Consider the following 20316-nt stretch of genomic DNA (forward strand, 5'->3'; position numbering starts at 1 on the left):
ATGTTTGAATCCCTCCAATCAGGTTTCCACACTGCCACAGCACCAAAACAGCTCTCATCAAAGTCACAGATTACATTATATGCAATTGAGACAAAGGTAAAATATCCTTCCTCGGCCTTGTTTACTCGTCTGCAGCCTTTGTCACAGCTGACCACATCATCCTACTCCACACTTCTTCCACTGTCATCCAGCTGTGTGGACTGCACTCACCTGGTTCCATTCTTAGCTATCCACTCACAGCCAGATGGCTTCACTTCATGCTCCCAAGTCAATACTCTAGAGTCCCCCAGGAATCTATTCTTGGCCCACTCCTATTTCTCATCCATGTGCTGCCCCTCAGTGACACATTCCGAAAATACAGCATCATTTTCCACTTGTATGCTGACAACACCCAGTTCTACATCACCATCACCTCGCTCAACCTCTCCACTGTCTCTAAATTATCAGACTGCCTGTCCAATGTACAGTACTGGATGAGCAGGAATTTCCAACTAAATGTTAGGAAGACAGAAGCTATTGTCCCTGCCACAAACTCTGTTCTCTTGCGACCAACTCAATTCCTCTCCGTCGCAACTGAGGCTGAACTAAACTGCTTGCAACCATGGTGTCATATTTGACCCCGAGATGAGCTTCCCACCATCCATTAGCACATCACTAAAACCATTGGTTTCCACCTCCATAACATCACAAGACTCTGCCACTGCTTCAGCTCAAATGCTGCTGAAACTTTCATTCACACCTTTGTTACCTCTAGACTTGACTATTGCAATGCATTCTTGGCCGGCCTCCCACCTCCTACCCTTTGTGAACTTGAGTTTATACCAAAACACTGTCCGTGACCTGACTCACATCAAGTCCTATTTCACCAAATACCCCATCCTCACTAACCTACACTGGCTTTTGGTTAAGCAATACCTGAATATTGAAATTCTCATCTTTGTTTTCAAATCCCTCCATGGCCTCTCCCCTCATGATCCAGTCCAACAATCTCCAATATCTGCGTTCCTCCAATTCTGACCTGGGCGTTCCCAATTTTAATCACTCAACCATTGATGGCCATGTCTTCAACTGCCAAGGCCCCAAGCTCTGGAATTCACTCCATAAACTTCCCTTCCTCTCTTTCTTCTTTTAGGACACTCCTTAAAACCTACCTTTTTGACTAAACTTTTGGTCATCTGTCTTAATATCTTCTTATTTGGCTGTGTCAAATTTTGTTTGATAACTGTCATGAAGAGATATTAAAGTATATAATGTTACTGGAAATTATTTTAAATTGGACAGGGTCTGTGTCTGTGGATGTGTGTGTGTGTGTTTTAATTGGATTAAAGCCAGCTAGTCTGGGTGCTTTGATGTATAGTAATTTTGAGATGGGTGTATTTGTATTTTGTTGAATAAACCATTCAAAGACTGGGGGTGAAATCTTGCACCTAGCCAGGAGACACCAAACAATGGGTAGAATCTTGCCCTTGGATGGCGGGCGGGCCCCACCGGCTCGGCGGCAGGCAGGCAGCCAACCCCCGCCACTGAAACAGGGCCCACCACCATTTTAAGTGGGTGGGCCAATTAAGGCCCGCTCAGCGGCATCCCCGACGGGAAGCGCTATGCGCTTCCTGTGCGGGTGGGAAGGGATTCCCCAACTGTCAAAGTGCGCTCTTTCGCGCATGTGTGCGTAAGAGCGCACTTCTCCCTGAGGCAAAGTCCTGTCTCTGGGAGAATACTGACAGTGTCAAAAACATTAAAAATAGAAACATTAAAAAATTAACATGTTCCCTCATGTGACAATGTCACACAAGATGGGACATGTTAATAAAGACCACATAAACTTTATTAATTTTTCACAATATGGACATGAAACTTCATCCCGCCAGTAGATGAAGTTTCATCAATAATCTGGAGCCCGCTGGGGCTCCTGGCCTGCCTGCCAGCCTTAAGGTTGGACAGGCAGGTCTTTAATTACTTTAACTAGCTTGTCAATTACCTCAATTGCCCATTGACAGGTCGGCGGGCGGACAGCTGATTTCACTGTCTGCCCGCTTTCCTAAAAATTTAAATGGCCCGGGATGACGTTGGGGATTCCTCCCGACGTCATTTTCCCCTCGGCGACCGGGCCCCGCCCCCAAATTGCCAAGGGGAAAATCCTGGCCAATATGTTTATATTAGTAATAAAATTGGTATTATGAAAGGGGTTTTATCGTTAGAAGAAGTGGAGTTCATAGAGCCTGGTGATACAATGAGAGTTACATTCAAAGGGAAGGCTAGGTATATACAGAAGAGTTTTATGTGTGGAAGTCAGAGGCATGTAATATCTAAGCAGCCTATAAGCCCTACCTGCGAAGGAGCCAAATTGAAAGGAACCTCATTTTGAATTCGTAAGATAAAATGTGCTTTGCCTGTTGTCTGTTTAAGTCTATGGGTTATTGTTGCCTTGGGGAAGATTACCTGGGAGTGATTCATTTGGGGATTTATTTAATAGTTATTATGGTAGTAATTTGTAGACGTGTATATGTGTTTAAGTTCTTATTAAAAATAAAAAAATTAAAATTAATAAATGTTTAATCTAATTTATATAAAAATTCTCTGGAGGCTTGGCGGTTTTATTTCTGAATTCAAAGTTGCATCTCAAACGTACCAATTGAAAATATAGGTTATGACAGTTGTTTCCCTCAAGGATTTTAAATAACTCAGCCTTTACCAGCTGCTGTGTCATAACAATAACATTCCTGTGAAGCACCTTGGGACATTTTACTAAGGTAAAGGCACTCCATAAGTATAAGTTGTTGCTTGTTTTCATTTAATGAGACATTGTCCCTAGAAGAATTATCTCATCATTAGGGATCAGATCCTTTTAAGATCATAATATAGGATAAGAATTCTGCTAGGTGTTACAAGGTTGGTTTTAAATTAGCTATGCATTATGATGGAAATATTCTTAGCTTATATTTTAAGAATGTTGATACTTAAGTATTTGTGCAAAACTTGTGACTGACACAGCATAATGATAAAATTATCCTAAAAACAAGCGCTACAAATTTCAGCGTCATAGGTGCCATGTCCCTTACGATCAGTTTGCCTTTACTGCCCACAATGTAGTCATAAACTAGTACGATCATCAATCAACGAAACCTCCTTTTATATACACTGGATAATAATCTGACCAGGTGCATTTCTCTAATCTTCAAAAAGGCAAGGTTTGATTAACATTTTAGTGAAATAAGGTTGAATGTAAAACAACAAATTAGTTTATTTCAGAACCAATATGCCAATAAACAGATCTACAGTAAACCTCACAATACTTCAACTTAATTTCAGTTTTACTCCTTTAAATAAAGAAAATAACAAAATATGCCACACCATCACCGTTAATGAGCTCCTGAGTGGGCGGGCTACAAAGCATCTCCTGCTGTGATTAATAAGATCATCCCAGCAATAATGGTCTTTGAATGTCTAATCAAAATTCTATTATCTCCAGAAATTTGGGAAGATGCTTCATCTAAATTCTAATTCCTCAGTATTTTTCAATACTGCTAATCTGTGAATATAACTTTTTCAGAGCTACATTTCACAAATTTAATATAAATCATAACAAATTTCTTCTGTATCCAAAAGCCCAAAATCCCAAAGTTTATGCATCACCTCTACATTATATAACACTAAAAAATTCTGTATATTCTAATAATCAACAACAGGTAATTTAGTGCCATTTTCCACTAAAACATATTTTCAGGAAAATAAATTAATATTAAAAAGCACAATGTAGTTCAAACTATTTTGCTAATTGAACTTTGGGACCACATGAGTACATATAGCAAAAAGGAATCATGGTAGATAACTTACTAAGAAACCTCTGGTTTGACTGAAGAGATCTTGAACCATTCCAATATTGGTCCACTAGATCAAGTAGATTCAGCAAGAGGGAGGAAACACTTGTGGAGACACTAGAGCTGAGCCCAGTTGGAGTTCGAGGACGATAATCGCCACATTCTTCTACTTCAAGTAATTTATCCAGAGTTGTTTGCTAGTAAAGGGGGAAAAGAAAGAAATGCACAATTTACAATTTGTGTTAACATTTGCATTTATCACCTTCAGACTGAGAGCACATTTAAAACTGCCATTCTAATTTTGGATAGACGATGATTTGGGCATCTGAAATATAAACACTGGGCAGACTTGCCTCCTAAAGCAGCAGCAGCTTACCAATTCAAATCCAAATTCAAAACAATTGCATGGTCAAAATAAAACATCTGCTCAAATTTGAAAGATAAATTCAGGTTGCCATTTTTATTTGAACATATCAATTTCAAAACACAGTGGGCCAGAATTTACTACAGCCAGTGAAGGTGCCCTGTTAGTTAGATTTGACCTTGCCCATTTAATTTCTACATGATCTTGTACTGTAAGTTGCTGTAAGTGGGAGATGGAAAAGGTAGGACATCGGAGATCTGTTTGAACAGGACAAGCAACAGTGTATCTTCTCAAGTCAGATTGAAGAATTGTAAAATGAACAGTGAAGTCTGAAACGGGAAGTGAAAGTTAGAAGAGTAAATTCAATGTTAAATGAGGTACAGAGAGAGGAATAAAACGGAGAAAGGGAAAGAAAAATTCAGTTCAGAAAGAGAGAAAAATAAATTAAAAAGTACAATTTTATTGAATTTAAAAAAAACTCCAATAATAATAAGTATTGCTGAAAAAAGAAATGTTATCAAAGTTTTTCAACTTAACTCACGAAGACAGAATCGCAAGAATACAAAATTTCAAAGGGAACAAATTTATGCTGCATGAGGAAAGGGGTTCTGATTGGCTGGCAAGTGAACTCTGGTCGTGGAGTTGCCACGGAGAATGCACCAGAGAACAGTTATCCTCCAAGCTTTTGTTTAAGTTCAAACCAGGAAAGTCGACTCTGATTGGCTGAGGCATTGCCCTGGAGAATGTACCAGGGAAGTTATTCCACAAGCTTTAGTTTAGTTGAACAAGGCGCAAGCCGGGACACATTCTTTTTGTTTGCAGAGGACAGGACCCTGCTTATGAATATATGTAGCTTCTAGCAAGCTTAAGTGAGCCACATCGCGAGCCCAACTGATGATCTTCAATTGGCTGTTGGTGTAATTCTTAACACAATTGGGATTTTGTGTGTCCAATCACGGAACCACATCTAATATTGGAAACTTATGTTCTGAGTTTTGCAAGCATGAACTAATTGAGTACGGTCAGTAATCTGCTTGTTGCGAACAGTCGAAGGGATGTGCTGTTTGATACGATCCACCAGTCGCTGGGATGTATGGCCTACATACCTGGCATCATACTGGCACTGAAATTCATATACTACATTACTCATTTGTGTGGTAGACAGAACATCTTTTGGCTTGACAGTAGCATCCTGTCAGTGGAGAATACCACCCGTGTTGTACTGCATAGTAGCAGCATGAAACGGCTAGCTCCAACTGTTGCTCAAATTTTTGAGACACCTTACCCTTCCAGAAAATCTGAGGTACACTGGGCACTTTTCAGGACCAAACGTGGTACCTTCGGCCCATTCATGAGTTTGCGTGATACACAGTGAGCAATGATCTGATCAGGATCGTCATTATCCCACAGAATAGCTTTGATGCGCCCTATTTCGGTATCAAGCTTGCACAGTGAACAAATGGCTGAGCCCTATTTATGAGGTTGCCAATAAGGCCAATCTTATAGCGTGGAGCTGTAGGAATCCCAATGTGTATACTGACCAGTGAAGGTGGGCTTGCAGTAGAGAGTAGTGGAAAATACATTAGCAGATTTTTCAACTAGCATGTTAGGGAAAGGGAGCTCATTAGACGGCTCTATTTCAAAGGTGAATTTGAGCGCAGGGTCTTTTTTTATTCGTTCATGGGATGTGGACGTCGTTGGCTAGGCTGGCATTTATTGCCCATCCCTAATTGCCCTTGAGAAGGTGGTGGTGAACTGCCTTCTTGAACCACTGCAGTCATGGATGGAGCCCATTGAGGTGTGTAAGGAAATTCTTACACAGCTGCAGATTCAAATATAGCAAATGTATCACCTATATGTCGGAAATATGCAAGGGGTAGGGGGATTAAGGGTCATTCCATCGAAGACCTGTTTCTTGTGGAAACTAACAAAAATGTTAATGAAAGTTGGGCCTGGAGAGGATCCCATGGCAACACCATCTATTTGGGCATACATGCTCATTAAAGCATATCGTTAAAGCAGAACTCAACTGCGCAGGTTTCCAAGTTCGTAAGTTCAACGAATACAGATTCAGACAATGACAGCACATCAAGATTGCCATGTGATGCAGCACAAGTGTCTATGGTTTCCTTGAGTAGGCTAGCAATGTTGAACAAGCACATGGACATGGATATGCAAGTCTTGTACATTCTTTGCGAAGATGAACGAATCCTTCACCATGTACATGGAAAGCTCACTCAGAATTGGTTCTAGCAACTCACTCAACCATTTGGCCAATTCATGTCATGCAGAACCAGTCATAGATAAGATAGGGCATAAAGGGACATCACTTTTGTGTGTCTTGGGCAGCCCATACACACATGGACACAGTGAACCATGAGAATGAAAACATACACCACTCCTTATGGATGCTGACCAACCTGCGCTGAGGTCTTTCAACATTTTCTGTTTTTCGCATATATAGCAAACAGTCTAAGGAAGTTAATTTAAACAGAGAGAATTTACATTCATATAACACTTATCATAACCTCAAAACATGCCAAAGCATTTCATAGTTAATGAATTATTTTGAGGAGTAGTCACTGCTGCAATTTAGGGAAACCACTAGAATTAATTTGACCTGAGGATTGGGCCGTACACTTTACACAGGTTCCCATTCTTCTGGTGGCAAAATTTCCAAGTTATAGCAAAGTCAATGATGAGAAATATGGTGGTGGTAGGCATTGTGGTTTGAGGTTTATGAACAAAGTTAACTAATATTTTGAATGTTTCAAGTCTACATAACCCTATATTGATCCTCTAATACTGGAAAAAACGTGTCTGTATACATTAGAGACAAATGCTTCCTGGAAAAAATAATTTTGAGGCTAATAAGCAGAGTTTATTACCTTTCTATCATAACTCAGCTGCGTGCATGATAGTGAACTTAAGCTGCTTGTTTTCTTCGGTTCTAATTTAGACTCAAAGTTTTCCACATTGGCTGTAGTTAGTTGCGATCTTCTCTCCGAGTTCTTGTTGGCTGTAAATTCTAAATTCATATGCTCAGTAAAGCCCCTCTTTGAACTATTGGAATAAAGGGATGTAAAAGAGCTGGCAGGTGATATCAAACTTTGCCGATCGAGTAAGTGGTCAAAAGATGAAGTTCCATGACGTGGTAATAAGCCACTAGAAGTAATTTTTGATCTTTGACTGTTAGCACCATCATCTACATGGCTATTTTTTCTGCTTCCAAATGTACTATTTGTTTTCAAGTCTGGGCAGATTAAGAAAAAAAATGAGGGAAAATCATTACCAGATTTCTTCATCTCAATTCATTTTATAGCTCAATAGACACACTGGGATATTCAGTTTACCCTAAAAAAAACACTATGCCCCCCATTTTTCTTTCTTAAATATGAATTTAATGGGACAATGCAACACCTTAATGCATTGAGTATTAGAATCTCTGTTACCACAAGCATACTTGAGGCACTTCGACTTTTGCTTAATCATTTTTCAATCAATGCAAAACACAGAATTCAGTTGAGATACTTTTCCAATGTTGGTGCTACTGATGTGGTATATTAAAGAACAATCATCCGCACCTTCTCCCACCCCCACAAAGAGCATCATGTTGCATCAAGCGAAGAAAAACAAAAAAACCCTAGATTACTGTCAGATGTAGAAAAATTCTTACATCTACGTTTGGAATAAAGTCTTCACTTTCACCAATATGTTGTGCGAATGTCAACCTTGTTAATATTTGAGTTAATTTTTTTTTTAAAAAGATCACTAACTGTACAGTAGCATTCCAACGCACTTTCTCCATGGTAGATTTTGACTTATTTTGCCTTATCTTATCTCATCTTGATTACTGGCAAGAGCATTGGATAGGCATGGGCAGTTTCACAATCGGATCGGAGAAAGACAATTTCAGATGAGCTGCTCAGGTTGACTCTGTATACTCTCCACTCAAAAAAGAAATTCTGAACAAAAAGCCTGCTTAGGCTAAAGTTGGTAATATTTCTTCTTACAAATAATCATAGCTTAACTGTAAATATCAGTATAGTAATAGAAACTATAGAAATACATAAAGTTTATTAAAATACTATTGATGTATTAAAATAAAGTAAACTGAAGGAAAAGTAAAAACAGCACAACAATCAATGGGCCAGTAAAGGAGTAAAACTAAAATGTTAGCATTAGTACTACCTGAATTCAATTTAAACAATCTATCGTTGTTCATTCCAATGCTTGCTTTATCTGTCTGATAGTTTAAATAAGAACTCTGAGGCTCCTGGGTGGACTGATAAGTCTTTGTATCTGTGTACGGTTGCTTGTGATAATCATGTGATAATATACTGTTTGTGTCAATATTTGTAGAAGAATCTTTCATTATGGAAGTATCTGTGTAGTTTGTAAGGTTTCTTTCCCTGGTCTGAAGCAAGCTTTCCTTATTATACCCTGAAGAATGATCATATTGTAAATCTGAATTAATAGAATTTTTCTGGGTATTGGTCTCATCTGTACACGAATCCAGTATTTTATCTGAAAATGTTACTCTGAATCCTTCCCTGGGTCGATTACAAACACTTTTCCCAATAGAACGTAGAGAGGAACGGGATGGCGAATGATAAGTTTTATCACCATCTGAAAGACAAATGCATTACAATAAAACCTTTAATCTTTCTACAACTAAAATTGTCCTTAAAGTATTACCATTATATTTTTAGAATGCATTGCTGAAGTCTTAACCTTAGACTGTCAATAGCTTTAGGAAAACTGAATTCCGAGATGACTGATTTTATTATTTTTTAAAAAATCATGACGATACTGAGAAAAAACACCACTATCATAATTAAGTTACACAAACACAAGGAATGGTTAGTCCAAAAGTAAAACTAAACACTTGTGAAATTTTAAATAATAAAAATATTGAAATGACTATTTCTGCTTCCCCTGATACTTTTTTACTTGCCATTCTCTAGCCGTTTAAAATGTTAACTTTTAACATTACATCTAATTACAGCAGTAAGGAGGGATGACATCTTAGAAGGCTCCTCAAATGAAGCCATATGGGTAGAACTGAAAAACAAAAAAGGAGCAATCACATTGCTGGGTGTGTACTATAGGCCCCCAAACAGTCAGAGGGAAATAGAAGGGCAGATGTGTAGGCAAATTTCAGAGAAGTGTAAAAATAATAGGGTAGTAATAGTGGGGAATTTCAACTTCCCCAACATTAACTGGGTTAGTCATAGTGTGATAGGTTTAGAGGGAGCGGAATTCTTAAAATGCATCCAGGAGAGCTTTTTAAACCAGTATGTAGAAGGTCCTACAAGAGAGGGGGCGGTCCTGGACTTAATTTTAGGGAATGAAGCCGGGCAAGTGGTAGAGGTATCAGTGGGGAAGCATTTTGCAGAAAGTGATCATAACTCCGTTAGATTCAAGGCTCTAATGGAACAGGACAAGGACGGGCCAGAAATGAGAGTTCTAAATTGGGGAAAGGCCAATTTTAATAGGATCAGATATAATTTGAACAGAGTGGACTGGGAGCAGCTACTTGTAGGTAAATCTGCATCAGAGCAGTGGGGCTCATTCAAGAAGGAAATAGGGAGAGTACAGGGCCAACATATTTCAGTAAAGACAAAGGGTGGGACCAACAAATCCAAGGAACCCTGGATGTCAAGGGATATACAGGATTGGATAAAGAGAAAAAGGGAGGCTTATAGCAGATACCGAGGGCTCAAAACAGCGGAAACCCTAGAGGAGTATAGAATGTGTAGGGGGAAACCTAAAAAGGAAATTAGGAGAGCAAAAAGGGGGTATGATAAAACATTGGCAGGTACAATAAAGGAAAATCCAAAGTTATTTTACAAGTACATTAAGAGTAAGAGAATAACTAGGGAAAGAGTAGGGCCCATTAAGGACCATAGTGGTAATTTGTGTGTGGAGCCAGAAGATGTAGTTAAGGTTCTAAATGAATACTTTGTGTCTGTGTTCACAAGTGAGAGGGATGACATGGGTATGGAAATCAGGCAGAAGGACTGTGATATAATTAAATAAATTAGCATAGAAAGGGAGGAGGTTCTAAGTGCTCTGGCAGGCTTAAAAGTAGACATATCTCCAGGCCCGGGTGAAATGTATCCCAGACTGTTGAGTGAGGCAAGGGACGAGATAGCAGGGGCGCTGGCAATAATTTTCAATACCTCTCTGGCCACAGGAAAGGTGCTAGAGGACTGGAGGACAGCCAATGTGGTACCATTATTCAAGAAGGGAGGAAGGGATAAACCAGGGAACTACAGGCCAGTCAGTCTAACCTCAGTGGTGGCGAATCTATTGGAAGCAATTCTGAGGCATAGAATTGATCTACATTTGGAGAGGCAGGGATTAATCAAGGACAGTCAGCATGGTTTTGTTAAGGGGAGGTCATGTCTGACCAATTTGATTGAACTTTTCAAAGAGGTGACCAGGTGTAGAGATGAGGGCAACGCATTTGGCGTAGTCTACTTGGACTTCAGCAAGGCTTTTGATAAGGTCCCACATGGGAGACTGACAATGAAGGTAAGAGCCCATGGGACCCAAGGCAATTTGGCAAATTGGATCCAGAATCGGCTGAGTGGCAGGAAGCAGAGGGTAATGGTCAAGGGGTGTTTTTGTGAATGGATGCCTGTGTCCAGTGGGGTTCCACACTGTTGGGTCCCTTGCTGTTTGTGGTATATATAAACGATTTAGACTTGAATGTAGGAGGGTTGATGAGTAAGTTCGCAGATGACACGAAAATTGGTGGGGCAGTGAGGAAGATTACAGGAGGATATAGACGGGCTGATCAGTGGCAAATGGAATTTAATCCAGATAAGTGTGAGGTGAAGCACTGGGGCAGGACAAACAAGGCACGGGAATACACGATGAATGGCAGGACCCTGGGAAGTACCAAGGATCAGAGGGACCTTAGTGTGCATGTCCACCGGTCGCTTAAGGTAGCGGGACAGATAGATAAGGTGGTTAAGAAGGCATATGGGATACTTGCCTTTATAGCCAAGGCATAGAATATAAGAGCAGGGAGGTTATGCTGGAACTGTATAAAATGCTGGTTAGGACACAGCTAGAGTATTGTGTGCAGTTCTGGAATCTACATTATAGGAAAGATGTGATTGCAGTAGAGAGAGTGCAGAGGAGATTTACCAGTATGTTGCCTGGGCTGGAGAGTTTTAGTTATGAGGAGAGATTGGATAGACTGGGGTTATTTTCCCTGGAACAGAGGAGATTGAGCGGGGACATGATTGAGGTGTATAAAATTATGAGGGGCATAGATAGGGTAGACAGGAAGGAACTTTTCCCCTTGGTGGAGGGATCAATAACCAGGGGGCATAGATTTAAGGTAAGGGGCAGGAGGTTTAATGGGGATGTGAGGAAGAATTTTTTCACCCAGAGGGTGGTGGGAATTTGGAACTCACTGCCTGAAAGGGTGTTAGAGGCATAAACTCTCATAACATTTAAGAAGTATTTGGATGTGCACTTGCGATGCCATGGTATACAAGGCTATGGGCCTAGTGTTGGAAAATAGGATTAGAATAGTTAGATACTTGTTTGACCGGCGCAGACTCGATGGGCCAAAGGGCCTTTTTCCATGCTGTAGACCTCTATGACTTTAGCCAAATGCTCAGTATTGTGCATTTTATAATCTTTTACCTTACCTTTATCCCACTTTAATTATTTTTCCACTTTACTGCTTGAAACCTAATTTTCCTCTCCCACTCCCCATTTTAAAGTGGGATAAATGTTATGGTAATTTGATTGGCTAAAAAGATTCCTAAAGGCATTTCAGTATCAAAATCATGAAAAAGCTGCCAGTGTAAACACTCTGATGGCCATCACCTTGACAGTGCCAGAAAAGTAAACTTGTACTTAGTATTTAATAAATTTAAGTTGAATGTTTGCCCTATGAAAATAAACACATTTGTTTGGGTTGGTTTCAGTATTTAACAGGGCATACAATTCTTCATTTGTTTAAAAAGTTATCTGAACTGTGCAAGAGTATTTCTGTTATTGTTTTGTTAAAAGTTTCAATTAACAAAAGCTATCCACAAGTCCCATTCATGAGGCAGGTAGTAAAACCGCCAATCAGCAATAAGTAAACATCACAAATATACCCCAAATTAAAAGCAAAATACTGCAGATGCTGGTGATCTGAAATAAAAACAAAAATTGTTGGAAAAACTCAGCAGGAACAGTTCCGAAGACGAGTCATGTTAGACTTGAAACATTAACTCGGTTTGTCACTCCACAAATGCTGCCAGGCCTGCTGAGATTTTCCAACACTTTTTGTGGTAGTAATTTGAAACCAGCATAAATCAAAAAGGAAACTTCACAATTAATATCTTCATGCTATTTTCACTCAATGTATTATTACAGTTAATGTGTGCAGCTAAAATTAATATTAAATATTATACAATTTTAGGGGGGTAATCACAAAACTTATCCATAAAATGTGGCACTTAATGTCTAAAGAATGTTTCCAGTGTTTAGTGTGGATGTTAAAGATCCCATATCACTTTATAATTCGGGAGGTTTCCTGATGTTCTGACCAATATTGCCCCAACAATCAATATCACAAAGAACAGATATGAGACCTTGCTGTGCACAAATTGGGTATCATACCTTACATTCCAGTCACTGCACTTCACACCTAGTTGTATATTAAATGTGATAAAATATTATATAAAAGCAAGTTTTTTATGCCATTAAATTAAAACGAAGAGCTAATGGCGTTTTAGATGATTTTTGTGCATAATAATGTTTGCACTGAAGTTTGGGGGCAAATACTTTTAAGCAGCTTTGATGCTGTGCTTGGACACAGCAACCAGAGTCGACCTATAAATACTGGATAATAAAAGAAAAATACTGCTGATGCTGGAGATGTGAAATAAAAACAGAAAATGCTGGAAAAACTCAGCAGGTCTGGCAACATCTGTGGAGAAAGAAACAGAGTTAACGTTTCGAGTCCAATTTGACTTCTTCATGACTGAAGATGCTGCCAGTCCCGCTGAGTTTTTCCAGCACTTTCTATCAATACTGGATCATTGATTGTAGAAATATTTCCCTGGTACAATGTTGCAATGATAGCAGCTTCAGCAAAAATTATCATCCACAAGAAGTAAGGAAACAAAAATAGAAATAAAATTTAGAACCATATAACTGCAATGAAGGAGGAAAGATTTTAAACAAAGAAAAACTAAATAATGTTATTGAACCTTTAGAAAATACTGAAAATCCGTAAAGGAGGAAGACCATTAAAATATATAATAAAAAATAACAGAACAAGTAGTCTTTGGAGGCTCATGAGGACCAAAATTAATTGCTTAAGAAAAAAGAACAATTAAAAATAATTATAAATATCATATCTGTGAATCCTTGTATCTTTCTGTATGGGTCATGTGATATATTTCTATATTGCAGTGGCGAGCAAAGCACTATTGTGCTTTCTAATGTTTAGGGCCTGCTACATACAATCCAAGCACACCATGGGCCCTGTACTACCTGTAAGCAACACCATAGGAGATGTGCTAGTATGTTTAAGTATATATACTGCTCTATGAAACAGCAGAGAGGTGCAGCAGTTCTCCACAGGCATGAGATTCATGAATTCAAGATTGTCAATTCTTGAATTTAAACCCACGGACACAAATGTGCACTTCTTGCCTTGAATAAACAAATATGGTGTCAACAAATGTATAAACCTACACTTTTAAGAGTTTTTATTACCAGTAAATAAATAACGAAGCTTACATCCAAACACTACATTTCAGCAAAGCTTTACCTTCATCGAGATAACTGTGATATTGTCCACTTCTTGATTGTTCAATCTCCTATGAAAAATAGTTTTTTTGGTTCAGGTATAGCAGGTTTAAATGATCATTCTTCAACTTTGTGTTATCATTACAGATCCATCTTTATGTGTACACAGATAAACAAATTTAATCTGCACATTGTTCTAAACTGTTCAAGTGCATTTCAGGTCAGCTAAAAGCAAAGGATAAGAACATGAAAAATCATTTTTTTCCTTTTTTTGCTCTTTCAGAAGTTAGCAGAACTAATGCTGGAGAGAGAACAGTAAATAAGATACCATCCTCTATTGGACTGATTCAGCATTCATAGGCCTCGAAGTCTTTCCTCACTACTTTTTCCACTTGTAAAATTTTTTGAGATGGTTACTTTGTTGCCTTAAGATTACTTGTACTCCATCCCAGTAAGGAATAATGAACACATCAATCAACTAAGCAACTCAGTATTGGCATTTACTACGCCATAACTGAAATTATTTTCAATGTAATTTGAATCATGTTACTAAAAATGCTACAAACATTAAAGTATCACTTGCACTCCTCAGGTACACTGCCACTGTTACATGCAACCCATAACTAACACTTTACAAAATCAAGTGTCTTGCCATGTACTTAAATAAAGAGAGCAGAACAAATCAAAAGTCCCAATACTATGGAAATCAACAGGACTGTTTCGTGTTGAATCTAATCTTTTAATATATAATTTTAAAAACATAAAAAATTAGCTGTTTGCTCTGGTCCTAATTATTTAATAACGACTGTTGTAGGTAAGGTAGGGTTGCAAGGACTGCTTTGGGTCTCACTGTAGGAAAAGAATGCTATTCCCACTGATGAAATCCATGGCTGGTGTTTACTAAGCAAGTCCAAGTATCATGAAATGTCATGGTCCACTGAGCCTTAAATTAGTGAAGAATTCCTCCAATTTGAGAACCCTATTTGGTCACTATTTTTTCCATTAAATCCTTGTCAAATTAGAAATAGATTCAAATCTGAGTGTTCCACATACAGTCATACAACTCAGCAGTCTGTTCCATTAGACTTTGCAGCAACAGTAGCATTCTGGCTTCATGCCCTGAATCTTCTGGTCAGTGTGTGGGGGTGGGCCCTGCTCGCTGACGCGTAAAATGACGCGCGGTGACGTCGGGCGTGCGTCCTGACGTCACCACGCGTCATTCAGATCTCTAATTCGCTGGGTGCGCACCGGAGTCGGCTGCGAGCCCACTGAACTGTCAAAGGCCTATTAAGGCTATCTAAATATCAATTAAAACAATTAACAGGGCTGCCCATCTGACTTTAAGGTTGACAGGCAGGTGAAGAGCCCAGGCGACCTTCGCATTTTTCATGAAACCTCATCGACAGGCGGGATGTGGTTTCATGAAGGTTTTTAAAACTTTAATAAAAAGTTTCAATAAAATTTATAGACATGTCCCAGCTCATGTGACACTGTCACATGAGGGGACATGTCCGGATAATTTTTTGAAATCTTTTATTCACCTTTTTACAATGAAATTAAACTCCCTGAGGCAGCTCCGTGCCTCGGGGAGATTTCTGCGCTCTTTCGTGCTCTTACCTAATAACTCCTGGAAACTATAATACTGACCCCCATGCCCCCAACCCTCAAAACGGAGACTCACCACTGAACCCCCTGAAAACCAACCCCCACCCCTCCGAGAACCCCCCCCAACTAACCCCCCAACCCCCAACCACCCACCGACTACCACCCCACCCCGACCACCCTCCCAACATCCTGACTACCTACGGACCACCCCGACTACCCTCTGGATTCCATACCCCGACCACCCCACTCTACTCTCCCGACACCCCAACACTCAAATGACACCACCCTCTGACCACACCCCTGCAGTGATTGCCACACCTCGGAAGTTCTGGCCAAGAGAAATCTTTCAAACAGAAGTCTCAAAATGGAAATAATAACATGCTAACCCACTGACTCATGTTCACCTAAAAATCTAATAAATCTACAATAAATCTATTGTGGTCTAGATTGAATGGAATTATCCAAGTCCCTGTACACATCTATTCTGATAAATAATCACAAGTTTCGATGCATTTCTATACTAGGTCTTCTATTCTTTTGGCTTGTCTTTCATACACTGGGCAGATTTTTGTAATGAGTTATACACACACACACACACACACACACACACACAACACACACTACAAGCTGAAAAAACTGACAAAAATCACAAAATTCAATAACTTTTGAAAGGTGACAAAATACTCATGGAATACCAGAGTTGGAAATTCATGGTGATAATTGTACATTTATTTAACTGTCTGTTTAGAAAGATTACTACTTTAAATTGGACAGTTAAAGAACTATTGTAAATGATGTTTTCTTGTCGGTATTTAAAAAATAAACCTACCATCGTGTCTATGCTCATCTTGCTCGATGTTTCATTTTCTCTCACCTCCTTCATGTCCCTGGTAGAATAAAGAGATGGTAATGGAGGCCGACTGCACAAAGATTCTTGACGCTCACTCATCTGCTGGAAGTCATGAGGTGCCCATCGTTCCTTCAAATCTAGAAAAAACATTTTTTTTAAATTATCAGAATTTCAGTGGTATAAGCAATTTTAAATATTACTCAGGCTATTGCACTAGACCTAGTGGATGGAGTTTCATGAAACCTCTTTAACAACATATGACTGGCAGATAAATGTATATTTGAGTGACAGAGAATGGATTGTGGAACACTCTACTTGGAATGTATAATGTAAATTTAAAGCTCTTCCTATCAAATATCTTAAATCAAAGTACCATGAATTACTGAATGAACTGTTGAATAACCAACCTGAAATTTTTTTTCAAATTTATCAGTCCAGAAATACATTGTGTATGATTTTTGACAGAAATCTAACAGTAATTTTTAAACATACTGGTTTGCAACAGAACTAATTCTTCTTTGCCAAGTAATAGTGCAGCATTTTAAAAAACAACCTAGTAATGTCTGATATTTAATACACAAATTGGGATAGATTTTTCGACTTCTTGCCAGGATCCTGGAAATGCACTGGTGCTGATGAACTTGAATTTTTGTCTTTATTTCCCAGCCAGCAGCAAGTCAGGATGGAGCTGTAAGGCCTGCAGAACAAGGCCACAGCCAGAGGGAGAGATTGCAGTGGTGGGGAGCAGGAAGGTGGGGTAAAGTCGATGTTGGGCTCATCAGATACAAGACAATAGTGGAGATGGGGAATTGGGGAAATCATGTATGATGAGGGGGAAGAGATAATCGAGGTTGGAGGGAAGTTGAGAAGGGTGATTATTAGGCCATAGGGTCACAGGGAGGCAGGCAGGTTAATTACCGGGAGGAAGACTGTGGCAGGTTTGCTCAGGGGTGAGAGAGAATGCACTCTTTCTCCTCCTGGCCCACAAGCAATGCAAGAAAAGCGCTTACCTGCTGAAATATCACCATTCTTGCCTCCCTTCAGCTGCCGGGTTTCCCGAGCGCTGGAAAATCAGCCCCGCGAGCAATAAAAGTAAAAATAGTAAAATTTGAGGCACACAATCTTATTAAAACATTTAACCTACTGACCTGCCTCTCAAGAGCATGTTAGGATCAAGTTTCAGTTTTTTGAAATTATAACCCACCACCTCACGACTCCACTTATCCTGGGTGGTTAAAACTCCTCCTCCACCACTCCTCAAGGGCAGACTTTCCCCACAGACTTCAAGACCCCACAGTCAGACTCAAATAGGGGTCAGAAGCCTGCACTGTGTGGGAAACAGTCACTCATTTGTGATTTTCCCCGAGTTGACCAATTAACGGCCAGAGGGTGGACTGACAGTGCAATCAAGGATGGCTGATGAGTTCTTGAAGCTCGAGGGCCAATAGGCAGCCCTCCAGCTGGGAAGCTGAGGCAGGCTGCCTTTCCAGGTAAGGAAGCGGGAGGGTGCCCCAAGACGGAGGCACTCTCTCACCAACAAATTCAAATTAAAGAATGGCATCAGCAGCTGGGCCACTATTGTCAGCGGTGAATCCTTCTACAAGGTGGCCTACAGCTGTAGCTGAAGCCAGGCAGGGGTAACGCTAATCCTGCTTGCAATGCTGCTGCCACCACCACCACCCACCCTGCTGGGAGAGTGCGTTACTGTTCCCTGTTGCTTTCTGAAACCTAGAGGCAGACTAGAAAATTGCAGTCAGCCTCTGAAAATAGACCTTAATAGGCCCTTAACTAGTTGAATTGGCTACCCCACACCCACTCCCACCTTGCAGGCAAGTCACCCTGCCACTCTTTTACCCCCACTTCCCCAACCATCCTGCCTCTGGGAAAATGGCCCAGGCTGGGATGGAGCCAGGGAACTGGCACACCAGCTGGCAGAACAGATTTTCACGTGGTAACCACTGTAACCACGCCCATCGCAGCCTAAAAATTTCTGTCCTATGTTTATGTTAACTTTGATCTGGACTTTGAAGTTTAATATTCCTGTTTAATTTTGTAATGGAGTATTCATTATTATAATTATTAGGAGGGACAGTGGCATAGTGGCAATGTCACTGGAATAGTAATCCAGAGGCCAAGGTTCAAATCCAACCACTGCTGGTGGAATTTGAATTCAATTAATAAATCTGGAATTTAAAGCTAGTCTCAGTGATGGTGACCATGGCAACTTTCACTGATTGTTGTAAAGATCCATCTGGTTCACTAACATCCTTTATGAAAGGAAATCTGCCATCCTTATCTGGTCTGGCCTACATGTGATTCCAGACCTATAGCACAGTGGTTGACTCTAATTGCCCTCTGAAATGGCCTAGCAAACCACTCAGTTCAAGAGGTGAAAGGGTTTAGTGACTAAAAGGCAAATAAATGTTGCAAAGACATGCACATATGCACATTCCAAAGGCCTCATCAAAAATATCATAACGTACTTACCTCTGATCCCTCTGGCAACATGTTTATTTATTATTAGCCTGCCAAGCAACTAAAGCAGACACTACCACAACCGCACAGTGATTTCTGTACTGGCCTAAGGAACCTTGGTATCATCAAGTTGTTTAAATTTCCTTTGCTGAATATATTTTCCTGTGCCTCTAGCAGATGTACATCGATTCACTGAAGGAGGCAGCACAAAGGGTCGCTACCCATGCAGCATTAATCATTGACATTGTCGAAGAAAGCCTCGTGCGTGGCACAGGTAGCAACCTGCAAAGTTTTCTACCCCAGTGAATCAACTTCGCCCCCAAAAGTTATCCTTAGATCACTTCAACACATCTGGCTTGCAGGGTTACGGGGCTGAAGTACAGGAATATGTTATCTACCAGTCCTCTCAGCCACAACAGGGGCTCAGCCTAGAAGAAAGGCTTAGGTATAGTTTGTCCTACCATTGTAATAATGTTGTTTCATTTGGTCTCAATTGTACAGAGGTGCAGTCTAATCAACACACTGTCCAGCACACCCAAATATGGAACAGACAGTAGACTAGGATGGATAACTGAACAATAGAATTTTCAATATGAAATTACAATTTATAGTTAGAAATATGTTACATCATGCTGAAGCAACTGCAACTGATTAAAATAATGAGTAAAACAACGTAATTATACTCCGTGTAACAACAATCCTGTATTACACTAGGTGTTCTAAAAATGCAGAAAATGAATCTAAACACTGAATGGACTGTAAGGATAGAATTGAGATGGTCATGTTTGATGGTCAGATATGCAGCACTGTGGCTTAGTGTAAAAGACTACACCTTATTACCAGTTTTAAGATCTGATGTAGCATCCCACTTGTATTTCACTGATGAACGTACAGAGTTCTGCTCATCTTTGTCATATGCAAAGTTCTTCTTTACATGGATCCTGAAATTAGCAGCGAGACAGACATAAAGAAACAAAATGAAATTGGCCACATTCTGGTTCCAGCTATAATAAACAAACATTCAACCATCCACTGTGGAGGCATTTAAAAATCATGAAAATGTCAGTGGGCTCAAATGGTAGCTTCATAAATTAAAATGTTAAAAAAGATGTAAATGGTGGAAATCTGAAATAAATGCAGAAAAAATGATGCAAATGCACAGCAGCTGAAAGAAAAAGATTTACAGTTCATGAGAGCTTTTTCATCAAGACTTCTTTGGTGAAAGATTAGACCTGAAAACATTGAGCTCTCTCTTTTTCATGTGTGAAGACCACTTAATAATTCACAAATAAAGCTACAAATTGGAATAAAACTGTGTTTTCCATTAATCCCCATTCTCTTTATAAAACAAGTTTAAAATTAAATATTTTATAAAATAAAAATTTAGTCTTAAAAGATGATTTATTACAGCTGTTGCTTTAATACTCCTG

The 20316-nt window shown here is 39.6% G+C and overlaps 1 protein-coding gene across 1 annotated transcript in view; it reads right to left on the minus strand.

The window, feature by feature from the left end:
• The window catches only part of LOC144681974 (centrosomal protein of 72 kDa-like), a 50407-nt gene that overhangs the window by 10033 nt on the left and 20058 nt on the right, over nucleotides 1–20316 (minus strand). The window contains exons 5-9 of the mRNA XM_078544160.1: nucleotides 19727–19827; nucleotides 16391–16548; nucleotides 13979–14027; nucleotides 7071–7435; nucleotides 3835–4015 (exon numbers count right to left, since the gene is read on the minus strand). Coding sequence (XP_078400286.1) covers nucleotides 3835–4015; nucleotides 7071–7435; nucleotides 13979–14027; nucleotides 16391–16548; nucleotides 19727–19827 — 854 coding nt within the window. The remainder of the gene's footprint in view (nucleotides 1–3834; nucleotides 4016–7070; nucleotides 7436–13978; nucleotides 14028–16390; nucleotides 16549–19726; nucleotides 19828–20316) is intronic.

Source organism: Cetorhinus maximus, chromosome 6, assembly GCF_964194155.1.
Source record: "Cetorhinus maximus chromosome 6, sCetMax3.hap1.1, whole genome shotgun sequence".
NCBI classification, from domain to species: Eukaryota; Metazoa; Chordata; class Chondrichthyes; order Lamniformes; family Cetorhinidae; genus Cetorhinus; species Cetorhinus maximus.